This window comes from Equus przewalskii, chromosome 1 (genome assembly GCF_037783145.1).
Source record: "Equus przewalskii isolate Varuska chromosome 1, EquPr2, whole genome shotgun sequence".
NCBI lineage: Eukaryota > Metazoa > Chordata > Mammalia > Perissodactyla > Equidae > Equus > Equus przewalskii.
In genome coordinates this window covers 18,185,588-18,199,586 of record NC_091831.1, presented here as the reverse complement: position 1 = coordinate 18,199,586, position 13,999 = coordinate 18,185,588, and the positions used below count along the sequence as shown (strand labels likewise).

Genomic DNA, 13,999 nt, shown 5'->3' with positions numbered 1-13,999 from the left:
GATCCTAGTGCCTGAACCAAAGAACAATGTGTGTGAACAGAAGGATAAAGAATTCCCCAAGGGAGTATCCATTCAGACAACCATGAAAAGCCAGAGACACAGATGAAATATGACAAAATCTAACTGAACAAGTAGTTGAAGAAAGATGAAGGCCACTGGGTCATTTCCTCCTCGCCGTCAATTCTTCTGTCACCCTCTTGCCTTTGGTCTTCTTTCCTGATGTTCAGAAAGCCTATGTTTCATTAGGGGTGGGTTTTCTTTCCCCAGTCCTGACCTCCACCCCCGGGCCCTGGGAGTAGGGGAGGTCTTCAGGCTTGTGAAATGTCTTCAGCATCAGAGACAGACCCTGTGGCACTCCCAGTGAGACTGGGAGGAGAAAAACACTGATGATGGAAAAGAGGAGTTTCTCAATGAGAAAGGCCCCGTCCAAAGCCAGGCCGAGGAGAGGCAGCCACAATTCTTTCCCGCCTGTCCTCTTGCTAACCTGAATCCCTCTCTCTGGCCGTGTGACTGCAGTCTTCCTTGCTCTTTTTCTTTTTTTTTAAAGATTTTATTTTTTTCCTTTTTCTCCCCAAAGCCCCCAGGTACATAGTTGCATATTCTCAGTTGTGGGTCCCTCCAGTTGTGGCATGTGGGACGCCGCCCCAGCGTGGCCTGATGAGCAGTGCCATGTCCGCGCCCAGGATTCGAACCAACGAAACACTGGGCCGCCTGCAGTGGAGCATGCGAACTTAACCACTCGGCCACGGGGCCAGCCCGTCCTTGCTCTTTAGAGGCAATGCATGTAGCTCCCTTTCCCCAATCACTGGCTGTGTGGTTATTTCCTCATTTGGGCAGGACACTGAAATTCAATGAGCAAGAGGGGGCTTCTCATCTGCTGTTCATTGCAAACATTGACCTCTGCCCACATGTCTTAGATCCATGCCTTTCCAACCCCTGTGAACATGATGGGGACTGCCTCGTCAATGGGAACACCTTCACGTGCAGCTGCCCAGCACCCTTCTCTGGAAACAGGTGTCAGAACGGTGAGTGCACCTTCACTGGATTCACTCCGCCCTCCGAGCTGAACAAGAGGCTGTCCCTCCTCCAACTCTAGGGAGTAAGGAAGGGCTGAGGGGTCCCATGGAAAGGATTGTAACCACACATGTTGAATCATGCATAATGGATTCCTCAGCATGGTCACAGGCAGCATCCCACTGAATCCTCACCCCCACATGTTAGATAGGGCTAGTATGTCCATTCTACAGATGAGAACATTGAGGCTAACAGGAGAAAAAAGATGGATTCTAACCAAGATGTATTACAAACTCAAGGCTTTTGTTGTTGTTGTTTAGAGTGTTTAGACTGACTACAACAGAGAAATATTGTTCTCAAATGAGAGAGCAGGAAGGATCACAGGGCACAAAAGGCCCAACCAGCCCAGTTAGAGAAAGGGAGCCCAGAGAGTTCAGGGGACTCACTCACGGTCACGCAGCTAGTTAGGAGAAGAGCAGAAATTAGAGCCCTGGTGCCTGACTCCTGGCTCCATGTTCTGTCTTCCTGCCATCCTCGCTCAGAGATTCTGATAAAGCTGTGCCTGCCTTTAGTGACCTCTTGTGGGCATAACATGAGGCTATGTAATAACGCATCGGGAATAGAGCTCTATGGGCTAATTGCACCCCTAGATAGAACCTGGATTGTGCTCCACCTGGCAACCATTTAACTGGAGTGGGGGAAGCAGTGAGGGTCTTTATATAGGTTTTTACAGTTGACTTCTTTCCTCTGTGTTCTCTTCATTTATTCCTTCCATTTTCAACCCTACACGTCCTTCAATAAATATTTCAGGGTGATCTGGGATATCAGGCACAAGCATAGTACCCAGGTTCGTCCCTCACCTTCTTGGAAGAATGACAAAACTGTAAATGAAATATAAAATCAGCTGTGAAATGGAGAAACTCAAATTGCAGCTCTATTTGTTTGTTGAAGGTGTAAAAATTATTAAAACTTTTATAAAGATACAATAATAAAGACTGTGAGCGCTGGAAGGAACTGGGAAGCAATCATCCATGACCCAAGGATAAGAGAAAAGCCTTGTCTAGGAGGTAGCATGGTGTTTCAGGACCATGGACAAGGGCACAAACGCTCTCAACCAGCCCCGCCCCAAACGTTGTAGTGTACAGGTATCCCCAAATAATGTCCTGTACTTTGGCCCTACTTCTCTATGGATCTCCTACAGTGCAAAGCAAGTGCAAGAACAACTCCTGTGGCAGAGGTGAATGTCTCATTACTCAGAGTCCTCCCTACTACCACTGTGCCTGCAGATACCCTTACACGGGTCAAGACTGCTCCACAGGTAAGTGCTGGAGGCCCCTTCTGTGCTAGGCTCTCTCTTTCCTGGTTTGTGCCTGAGGTGTCTGAGTCCTATTGTGTGGCAGTCTGGATACATCCGATGTTTTAGTGGCATCCAAGATGGCCCTTTTAACTAGGACTATTTAAGATTCATCATCTCTAGAGAGTCCTGATCTGTGTCCCTTCCCATCCAGAAAGAAGCATCTTGAAACCCACTTCCTCCAGGAAGTAAGCCCTGGTCTATTCCTGGAATGGGCCATGTAGGGTAATAAATCTATATTAAGTCACTGCTATGAGTCAGGCATTGTCCCAAGAAATTTATTTTCTCTCTCAAATTCTCCCAAAAACACTGCAAGGAAGAGTTTTACAGATGAAGAAACTGAAGTTCAGAGAGGTTAACTAACTTGTTCACGGTCACACAGCTATCAAGGGACAGAACCGAGCTTCACTCTAGCTCAGACAGGCCCCCAAATTCCTGCTAAGGCTATGCCTCTTGTTATTCCTTCCTGAGTGACCCATCTACTTATACAGTCATGCACCACATAACGACATTTCAGTTGACGATGGACTGCATATATGATGGTGGCCCCATAAGGTTAGTTCCATAGAACCTAGGTGTATAGTAGGCTATCCTATCTAAGTTGGTGTAAACATACTCAATAATGTTTGCACAATGACAAAATGGCCTAATGATGCATTTCTCACAATGTATCCCTGTTGTTAAGCTACGCATGACTATATACTCTTTTTTGCATGGCCGCCATCATATTGCTTCATTCATGCTTGTTTATGATCTTAAGGTTTGTGTGTATATTTACTAGAGCGTCAGTGAGTCTGTCTTTCCCCTTTGGTGACCCATCTTTTGTGAAAGGATGGACACCAGAAGAGTCCCACCCATATCTCCTCGTCATCTCAGATGTAGCTGCAACTGCTTCTGAAGAGCCTTCCTGGCCTCACTTCCTGTGTTCACAGTGGTTCCTGTGTGCAAGCCAAATCCTTGCCAAAATGGTGGCACCTGCTCCCGGCATAGGCGGAGATCCAAGTTTATCTGTACCTGTCCTGATGGGTTCCAGGGGAGACTCTGTGAAATAGGTAGGGGTCTCAACCACCACTTCATCAGAAACTCAGGGCCGTAAGTGAGGCCTCTGGAATCCTTGTCTCTCTGAGTTTTGTTGCCAGAATGAGGTTCAAGTCAAGATTTCCAAACTCTACTATTGCCTCAGCCTTCTGACCTACGGGCATAGGGTTTGTCTGGCTCCGTGTAAAGAAAGGAATAAACTTGGATGCAGTGCAGGCAAATCAAACACACCTGGGCATCCCTGGGCCTCAACCCATGCCACCCGTTCTTGTGTGAGCCACAATTAAAGCACCCACCACAACCACAATAGTTCATGTTTTTAAACTGGGTTGAATGTGGAACATTCAAGTCACCTTCCTTCTGGGACCTTGTGGTGAAATCTCAGGGTGATCAATATTCAGGCCCAATCCTCTCACCACTTGATACACCTGCCAAGTCCTCTTCGGGAGCAGCATGCCATTTGCTCTCAGTTCTCACATCCCTGCCTGCTCTCTCCGAGGTTCTGATGACTGCTATGTTGGTGATGGCTACTCTTACCGAGGGAAAATGAGTAGGACAGTCAACCAGCACTTATGCCTTTACTGGAACTCCCACCTCCTCTTGCAGGAGAATTACAACATGTTTATGGAGAATGCTGAGGTCCATGGGATTGGGGAGCACAACTTCTGCAGGTAAAACTTATCTTCTTCCTGTGCTCAGTCTTGACTGCTTGTCAGGGTTTATTTGTCCATTCCCCTCCTCCTAGTTTTCCTGGGCCAGCTGAGAAACTTTGGAATGGAGCACTGACCTCATCAGCTTTCTTTCTAGGGAGGTTTTCCTACTCAGGATAGGTTAGGGTATGCTGCTGTAACAAACAACCCCCTAATCACAGTGGCTTGAATACATCAAAGTTTCTTTCTCACTAATGATACATGTGTCATGTAGGGTGGGGACTAGGGGAGATTCTTAGCTCCACAAAGTTGCTCAAATACCCAAGAAGGGAAGAGAGAGACTGGAAAATGGAGTGTGAGCTTTTTACTGCCTCAACCTAGAAGTCACACATCATCTCTACAAACATATTTCATTGGCCGAAAAAAGTCTCACATAGACCCACATAACTTCAAGAGAGAAACGCAGAGGAGAAAAGGGAATGTCTATGAGCATCGTAGTCTCTGCTACAAGGATGTTCAGGTTTTCGCAAGTAAGGATAATGCCACTTCTATTCCTGGGGATGACTAATTACCTTCTTCCCCTTCTGCTGCCTCCAGACCATTCTGTTGGCTTCCTCCCAATGTCTAAACAAGGCCAAGGGCATACATTATCTGCAATCAAGGGGCAGGGATTTTTTTTTGGTATGCTGTTAAACTGATTCCACTAAACAAGAGGATTTCCTTGCACAAAACACAAGTTGCCTTCCACTTTCACCCATCTTGAGCTGTTCCCATCAAGGAGCTGTCTTCAGGGTGACCCCATGGCGGCCTTGCTCAGAGAATTCCCAAGCGTGGAATTTGGAAATTTGGGCAGGGGAGCCCTACTCTCACCATGTTTCTATGGTCATTTTACTTTCTTGACAAATAAGGATCTTCAACAGGAATCTCATTTCCTTTCCTGCAAACAATTTGATATGTCCTATGGATCTGGTATAAGGCTTGTGAACTACTTCCTGGTCATTGGGATTCTCCTCTGGAAGTTAAGGCTTTACCAAAAAACTGTGCCCATCCTTATATGCCAGAGTTTGCTCACCTGTTGGAGGAAGGGAATGGAATGCGGTCCCAGGGGGAGGGCAAGAACTTGGTACTCTTTTATGCAAAGGTCCTTTAATGAGGTCCTGTGTGTTCACCAAGCCTTGACCTGGGTTATTTTGTTTTTTTATTTTAGAAACCCCGATGGAGACAAAAAGCCCTGGTGTTTCATTAAAGTAAACCATGGGAAAGTGAAATGGGAATACTGTGATATCTCAGCCTGCTCAGCCTTAGGTAAGACCATGGCTGTCTGGAGGCCCTGGTAGTGGGGAGGTTGCAGATCCATAGACAGATGTTCCTGGCATCCATCTCTCCCACCCTCGTCCTCCCACCACCCTTGCTCTACCAATCGCCATCCCATTGGCAACCCAACTGCCTGATCCTCTGCTCCCCTCTCAGAATGCTGAGCAGGCTTGGATACCTTTGTAAACTCAGGCCAGTGGGCCGACTGTAAACTGATGTTTCCTGACTCCCAGTTAGTGCATCAGCAAATATTTATTGATTGCTTGCCGTGTGCCAGGCACTATGCCAGGCCTTCAGTGTACAATGGTGATAAAATATTGGCTTGGCCTCCATAGCTTCTCAGGATGCAACATGGACTGAATTCCAGCCTCACAGTCTTTCTGCCAGGCAACCCTGGCCCACCTCTCTACCCATGTCTAGAACAATGCACCCTCCCACCCTGATCAATGGGATTACCTCCCTGGACAGTTTCACTTCTGTCCCTTTGCTCTTATGGTCATCTCTGTCTATACTACTCCATCCCATATCTGCTCTTGTCCATAGCCAACCCTTCTTTGAGAACTATCTCAAGTCATCCCTCCTCCAGGAAGCCCTCCATGATCTACCAAGTGAAGTATAATCTCTCCCTCCTTGAAAACCCCATGGAATGGAATAGTACTACTCAGTGCAACACTTATTGTTCTCTCCTTTGTATGATAGTTATCTGTGCAAATATCTTATATCTCTCACTCTACTTCCTCTAGATATGCTCCCCTATACACTGAAAAAACCTCCAAAATATACATATGCATTCATGAATAGTCAAGTACGTACCCAGTGATGGATTTATATATTACACACATGTCTTTTGTGTGTGTGTGTGTGATACATTTTGAAATAAGAAGGAAAAACATCATCTTCATTGTTAATTCTATAGACTGGTGTATTAATTAACGTATTCAACAAATACTAATTGTGCACCTGCTATATGCCCACCCTGGATGCACTCTTAGCTCTGGACACTTGCGAAGCTGCTGGACTCAGTCATACTTCTTACCAGGTCTTTCTGAGGATCTAGAGGGAGAGCAAGTAGTGTGATGTGTCTTTCTTGTGTCTCACAGATGTTGCCGGCCCCAAGGAAGACCCCACAGAGCCCCTGACCACGTTTTCACAGTTCGGCTCGTGTGGGAGGACCGAGACAGCAGGGAGGAAGGCCAAGAGGATCTATGGGGGCTTTAAGAGCACGGCGGGCAAGCACCCTTGGCAGGCGTCCCTGCAGACCTTGTTGCGGCAGACCGTCTCCATGCCCCAGGGCCACTACTGTGGGGGAGCGCTGATCCACCCCTGCTGGGTGCTCACTGCCGCCCACTGCACTGAGTAGGTGCCTGCTGGAAGCAGAGGCCAGGGAGACTTGGGTTTATAGGGCTGTTTTCTCCTTCCCATCTGAGCAGCATGTTGGTGACTCTGGCAGGATCTGGGCTGATCTAGCTCCAAGAGCAAAAGAGTGGCTCCTTGAAACCAGAAGGAAAAGAGCTGCCATGTCTAGCATGCTTAGCATGTGCATCACAACTATGATGACATTCAATCCTTAAAACTATTCCCTGGAAGACCAGCCGAGGGAAGACATAGATTTTGATCTTTTATTAACTGTAGTAACCCTCACGCCTAGCTGAGATCTTCGTAAGGAGCAAATGTTCAGAAATTATTGGCACAGGGACAGATCGAGCTGATTCTTATTCTCATTTCATAAATGAGGACCCTGAGTTTTGGAAGGTTTAGCACTTTGCCTAACATCATGTGGGATGTAAGTGGACAAGTCGGCTGCAAACCTAGATCTACCTGCTTCCTGAACCTCTCCAGCCCTGCCCTGAATAGAGAAAAATAACATGCTCCCATCTGATGCCATCACCAACGAGCCTCCCAGGTCAGGTGTCATGACTCCTGTGTGCCTTAGAGAAGCCAGCATCTCTGGGGAGCCTGAAGAATCACCACCTTCCCGAGTTCCCTAAGTTCATAGTCGGGGCTGGTCCCAGGTAGCCCAGGTTTTGAAGATGGCCTTGAAGGTATTCTAGTCCCACTTTGCTATTAAACAATTTCTTCTGGGATTCTAGGAGGTGTTCCTCAAGAGAGGCCGAACATGCAAACATTAGCATCTCCCAAGAATATTTGTTCATGACATTAATTGGCTGCTCTTTAGCAAAGTCTGGGGGGAATGAGAGGTCTCCCAGGAAATGCAGGATACAAGTTATAGCTTAAATTTGGAGACTATTCCATTAACAAAGCAGTTTTCTCACATTATCTTATTTGGACCACACAGCAAAGTTCTGTGAGCAAGATGATGATTACGGATGAGGATGCCAAGGCTGCAGATGGTTGGGTCATTTGTCAAACGTCACATAGCTCACCAGGAGCGAACCAGGACTTGGCTCCAGTCTCTCAAGTCCCAGGGCTTCTTCCTGATCATCGTACTTTCCCTTGCAGCATAAAAACCAGGCATCTAAAAGTGGTGCTAGGGGACCAGGACCTGAAGAAGACAGAATCCCATGAGCAGAGCTTTGGAGTGGAGAAGATATTCAAGTACAGCCACTATAACGAAAGAGATGAGATTCCCCACAATGATATTGGCAAGTCTCTTCTATCATGGACCGCCCATGGGTCTTGTCCTGGGTGGATTTCTCTACTGATGGAAAGCTGAAGTTTGGTTCTAGAAGGTGCTCTTATCTTTTTGGTCCCTCACAGATGCTGTAAGGTAGAGAATTTATTCCAGAGCTTTATAGTTCTTAAAAGTTTGCATTAGGGTTGTTGATACACATGTACAAGCTCTTAAATTGAGAGGAAGAGATGCTAGGAATGTTGTGTTGTGGAAAGAGCTCAGCCTTGAATCCCAGCTCCCCCACTGACTAGCCAGCTTTACCTCTCTAAGCCTCAGCTCCCTCTTCCATAAGAGGGAGCACTGATGTACAACTGTTAGCTTCCTGGGTGTCAAGTGACATGAGCGAATGTGTCCCCATGCACATCTGGCACCCGGCGGGCAATACTGTACTTCAGCTGCTTGCTGCTCTGTTTCTCTCTTCACAGACCTCTCACTCTCCCTCCTTCCTCAATATCTTTGTTTCTCCCTTAAAGCCTATTTTTAAAAAGTGAATTAGAAATTATTTCAAACTCAACTATTATTTCTTGATATTACTCTCAGCCTGAAGGGTTACTCCTCCTCAGGCAGAAGTTAGAAGAATGGAATGACCGAGGAAGAAGTTTTTAGGCATTGGGACTGAGGCTTTGCTATGACCACCTTCCAGTCAAGTTCAAGCTAATGCTTCTTTGACAGACAGGAAGTCATTACCTTTCTCTCTCTACCCAGCTTTGCTCAAGTTAAAGCCAGTGGATGGTCACTGCGCCCTGGAGTCCAAATACGTGAAGACTGTATGTCTGCCCGATGACCCCTTTCCCTCTGGGACTGAGTGTCACATCTCTGGCTGGGGTGTTACAGAAACAGGTGAGTGTGGCCACGCATTTTCCGGAGACAGGTGAGCTACATCAACCAGAGAAGAAAGGGTCAAACTCAACTGCCCTTCTGAACTTGAAATCAGTGTTATATTGAAAAAGGACTATCAAGAGAAAGAGATCACCTCAACTCTCAGACTCTAGTTAAATCTCATCACCTCCAAGAAGTCTTCCCTGAACTCCATGTCTGTCCCTGGCCCCCACCCCTAGATCCTTGACTTTCATCAAGCAATGGTCCTGTATCCATGGAGACCATTTTCTTCCCATAGGTAGATTAGAATGAAGGTGGATTTGGAGTCAGACAGACTTGCGTTAGATTCTTGGCTTTGTCACTTGGACAGCTGAGTTTTTGTTCCCCAATAACCATACTTACCCCCTATCTTTGGAATCATGACAATAGGAGATGAGAGAATTCTCTAGAGATGTTCATTAAGTCAGCCCCTGGAGGGTGGGAGTCAGTCTTGCTCATCTTTGTCTCTCCCACAGTGCCTTGGTCAGGGTTCCCCACATAGCCAGCATCCTATAAAATTTTGTTAAATCAAGCTATGGATTTGTCTCTAGGATTTGGTCTTTTCTAAGAAAGTAACCAAAGGGTTACTTTCCTCATAGTACTAAAAGATTATATGCTCTAATATATGAAATTCAGAAGTGTGTTTCAAGTCTTCCTCAAATACTTAAAGTAGATTTCTCTTCCCCCCAGATCTTGTCCTTAATCATGGGAAAGCACGAGTCACTTTAAATAGGCCTGTATTCATGAAGAAAGTAAAATGTAATATACAAATTTGTCACAAGACTTTGGGAAAGAAGGTTTCTGGATTTAGGGTTAACCAGAAAATGCTTTTTGTAGCTATCTTCATTGTAGTCCATCTAAACCTTTCAACATCACCATGCCGACCAGAATGGATTGAGCAGAATAGAGGTTCTTTAGGGGATGAGATGTCTGCTCTGGGAAGCAGGTAATCTAGAAGATCAACCATCAAGAATCAACTCCACACTAGCCCTCTGCCAGGCATGGGAAATTAAAGATGGGTTTAAGACACCAGGCCTGCCCTTCCAACCTCACAGTGTAGTTGGGGAGCCGGAGGAGGGAATAAATGACTCTGCCGTATTGTGATAAGCGCAGCACTAAAGGTCTGTAAAGGCGTGGTAAAGGCTTAACGCAAAGAGCTTAGAAGGAATTTCCCAACCTTGGAAGATGAGGCCTCTCTGCCCATCTCCTGGCAAACTCCTTCTTGCCTGAACTCAAGCTGGAAGCCCTTTTTTTTTTTTACCACTGCTGGCTTCTGGTGGGGCAGGTGCCACCCTGGTCCCCACAGTGGCCACCTCTTTTCTCTGTCCCCCAGGGGAAGGGTCCCGCCAGCTCCTGGATGCCAAAGTCAAGCTGATCGCCAATACGTTGTGCAACTCCCGCCGACTCTACGACCACATGATCGATGACAGTATGATTTGTGCAGGAAACCTTCAGAAGCCTGGGCAAGACTCCTGCCAGGTCAGAGATTCCGAATGGCACTGGGAGGAGGAGAGGCTGGCAGGATCTCACACTGGGCACAGAGGCCCCTTAGAGCCCTGGGCTGGGAGGCAGTTTCAGAGGCCCACCTGCCATAAAGCTAAGGCACAGGTGGACACATCTGTCCTCTGGCAGATCTGAATCCACATCAATCCAGGATGCCTCAGCATAATAACCACAGCGGTCACTTTGGGGTCATTGGCTAATTTAATTCTCACAACACTCTGGTGAAGGGGATGTCATTATCGCCACTTTACAGATGCTTAGAGGAATTATCTTGGCCTGTAGCCCCTGGGTGGTAAGTAGCAGAGCAGCAATTTGCTCCACTGTGTTTAAATGTGAAGAGGGTACTTCTGGCCTCAGTGCCGGGCAGCATGTCTGAAAGTCCCAATAAGCAGGGAACTGTCCAAAAGACCAGTGACTACGAGGAGAAAGATGAGAGGCCCAGAGAATTCACCATAATATTAACTTATCATTAGGATTTAATTGTGTGTGTGTGTGTGAGAGAGAGAGAGAGACATTTAGCTCCAGCAAACTAAGTGGCTGAGTGGCTCCTCTGTGGCCACGGCCATCCTAGGACCTGTCTGACGTTCCCCCCAGTCCAGGACCTTTGGGCCCCCAAGCTGCTGAGGCCTGTGGTGACTCAGAGTCTGCTGGAGAGGGAGATGGTGGTGGCTCCATCTACCGATGCTGAAGTGACCTCTGGCCCTGGGCCCAAGTCAAAGCACACTCCCCATAGTCCCTCTCTCTGTAGGGGCCCCATCACACAGGAAGCTGTCCTTCCTCGACTCCCGGGGACAGCTAAATTTGGAATTTTCTGCCTCTTGTCCTCTCAAAGCACGTGACTGTCCAGGAAGCCCCTCACGGACACATTCAAATCCTAGTTCCTCCTACAAAGGAACCCAAAAATGATCTGTGAGCCTTGAGCCCACTTAGGGAAGGGAAATCACAGTCACTCTCTCCAGGGTTTGTGGCTCTACTGTGATCCTCCGTTCCTTCCCGAGGGGCCACAGACGTCCACCGACTCAAAGGAGGGCTATGGGCAGATGGGTGTGACTTGCCTAAGCCTCTGGAAGAGGAGAGAGAAAACAGACCGTTCAGTTGCCTGGGTATTGCAAGGGCTGCACCTGTAGGCTTTGGAAACAGACAGTCGTGGGTTTGAAACCTGGTTCTGTCCTTTACTTAGTGAGGCTAGTCTAAACCTAGTGGCTTAGTCTGCTCAGGTTGCTATAACCAGTTACTGCAGACTAGGTGTCTTAAACAACAGAAATTTACTTCTCGCAGTTCTGGAGGCTGGAATCCCGAGATCAGGGTGCCGGCATGGCCAAGGTCTGGCGAGACCCTCTTCTGGGTTGCAGACTGCAGACTTCTCGTGTGCTCACATGGTGGAGGGAGAGAGCTAGCTCTCTAAGGTCCTTTTATAAGGGCACAAATCCCACACATGAGGGCTCCACCCTCATGGCCTGATCACTTCCAGAGGGCCCCACCTCCTGATACTATTACATGGGGATTAGGCTTCAACATAGGAGTTTTGGGGGAACAAAAACAATCAGTCCATTGCAGCAGGATAATTCTCCCATCTCAGGTGCCTAACCTATAAAATGGAAATAACGTATCCATAAGATCATAAGGTCGTGGCTAAGATTAAAAGAGAGAAGTCATTAAAAATCGATCCGTTGTAGAGCGTAAACTGCAGTGTGTTTGAGAGCTCCCACCCTCTTGCTTGCCTCCTCACCATCGCCATCCTCACCACTTCAACTGGGGGCTTAATCTGAACCAGGAACTGTCCCATGTACTTTCAAACATTAATCCTCACAAGAACCCTGGGGGCGGGGTGGGCTCTGTTGCTATGCACAGTTTAGAGTGTGAGAAACCGAGGTCCAGCTTGGAACCCAGAACATCTAACCCCATACACCACGTTGAACATCTAGGCCTCGCTGCCTCTGAGCCCCATCCTCCCCACCTGTGTGCGTCCTGCGGGTTCTGGGAGAGCTCTATCCAAATAGGGCACCCCACCCACCCCCCCAGGTCCCTGCCAGAACAAGAAGTCGAGGGCTCCTAAGAACTCACAGAAATAATACCTGTGTGGCTGAGTCCTCACTAAGAGTCAGGAGGTGGGGGTGGGACCACGGTGCTGTGACCCCGGCCCTGCGGCTTCTCTGCCAAGCCCTCCCTGACTCAGGGATGTGGGTTGGTATTCACTTCTCTCCCTCCAGAGCTTTGTGTCACGTGAGGCATAGGAAGAGCCTGTCACTGCTTTCTAGAGAAGCCCATTGCAGCTGGCCACGAGTTCACCCCATCACCCCTAGCATCGCCTCACAGAAGGTGGGGGGTGCCTCCGAATGTGTTCTGATTCTCAAAGCTGAACTCATATGTCCTTTTGCCTTAGGGTGACTCTGGAGGCCCTCTGACCTGTGAGAAGAATGGCACCTACTATGTCTATGGGATAGTGAGCTGGGGCCTGGAATGTGGGAAGAAGCCAGGGGTCTACACTCAAGTTACCAAATTCCTGAATTGGATCAAAGCCACCATGCAAAGGGAGGCTAGTTTCTAAGATGTCTTCCGAACCTCAGAGCTTGTGTTCCACAGCACCCAGACAAGGCGAGGCCTCGCGGGCAGCAAAGGACACCCTTGGAGCCCCCAGGAGGCCATGCAGCGGAGTGTCCATGCTCTAAGGAGAGAAAACAGCTGCCCAGCCTGGGGCGTCCTGGACCAGCATTTCCACCATTTCATCAGGCTCCCTCCTGGGTAACCCAAGAAACGGTAGAATCAACCCAAAATATATTATGTTTGCTTCCCTTCGAACAAGTGTACCTTCTAGAAAAATCAGTGTTCACAGACTGCCTTCACCTTGGACATTTGTAAATGCAGGATTTCAGAACGCCCAGCTTGGGTGGGAGTCACTTTACATCTTTATTCCTCCTCCCAGACACCCAAGGTACGCAACAGAACCAGCCACCCACTTCTCAGTATTAGATAGAGGACCAAAAATACAACATTCTCCATCTGCTTTCAGAGAGGTGTTATTTTAATAAAGGCAGATCAGGGGATGGGCTAGTGCGCCATTTTTACAGCTCGTCCAAACTGAAGGCAGGTAAGCATGTCTGGCGTGCAAATTTCCTCTGCAGCTTCTCTCTCAAGAATTCCGGGTGGACGCCGCTCACTCACAACAGCAGAGCCCTCCTCCTTTTGACGTGCAGAATCTCAGCGGCGTCCGGGTTCACATCCCCCCTCTGATTCTCTCCAGTCTCCACAGCCTCTGGCCCCCCCTGCAGAAATCAAACATACGTCCCCAAATTAAAATGAAGCTCCCGCCCTCTCCCACAGGACAAGCTGTCTAAGATGCCCCGGGAGCATTTCAGATGTTCGTCCTCCCCTTCCTTTTCCCTCCTCCAAGAAAAAAGATCCTCAAGGCAAGAATAAGAAAGAAGCAAAGCCAATGTCTCGTTCAGATGTGGTGTCTTTCTTCTGAACAAAGTAGGGTTCAAAACCCAGACTGTTGTAGACAGCAAGTCCCTGACCCTTTCTGCAAACGGAACGAGCAAGCAGTCAGCACGGCCTGTGCTGCTGTGGCCTGGGATTGCTGTAGCCCTGGTAGGCTTGTCTCCGCACAACTAATGGCTGTGACTTCACAGAAAACCC

General features: G+C 48.0%; 2 protein-coding genes across 32 annotated transcripts in view; one reads left to right on the top strand and one right to left on the bottom strand.

Moving 5' to 3' along the window:
• Positions 1-13,372, top strand: part of HABP2 (hyaluronan binding protein 2) — a 33,736-nt gene extending 20,364 nt beyond the window's left edge. Inside the window, exons 4-13 of the mRNA XM_008506738.2 lie at positions 918-1,025; positions 2,216-2,332; positions 3,301-3,420; positions 3,906-4,077; positions 5,264-5,361; positions 6,471-6,726; positions 7,831-7,973; positions 8,708-8,842; positions 10,194-10,339; positions 12,747-13,372. Coding sequence (XP_008504960.2) covers positions 918-1,025; positions 2,216-2,332; positions 3,301-3,420; positions 3,906-4,077; positions 5,264-5,361; positions 6,471-6,726; positions 7,831-7,973; positions 8,708-8,842; positions 10,194-10,339; positions 12,747-12,911 — 1,460 coding nt within the window. The 3' untranslated portion in view covers positions 12,912-13,372. The remainder of the gene's footprint in view (positions 1-917; positions 1,026-2,215; positions 2,333-3,300; positions 3,421-3,905; positions 4,078-5,263; positions 5,362-6,470; positions 6,727-7,830; positions 7,974-8,707; positions 8,843-10,193; positions 10,340-12,746) is intronic.
• NRAP (nebulin related anchoring protein) overlaps positions 13,365-13,999 on the bottom strand; it is a 69,898-nt gene continuing 69,263 nt past the window's right edge. For all 31 annotated transcript variants that reach the window (XM_008506721.2, XM_070598582.1, XM_070596977.1 and 28 more), the window contains one exon: positions 13,365-13,626. In XM_008506721.2, coding sequence (XP_008504943.2) covers positions 13,522-13,626 — 105 coding nt within the window. In that variant the 3' untranslated portion in view covers positions 13,365-13,521. The remainder of the gene's footprint in view (positions 13,627-13,999) is intronic.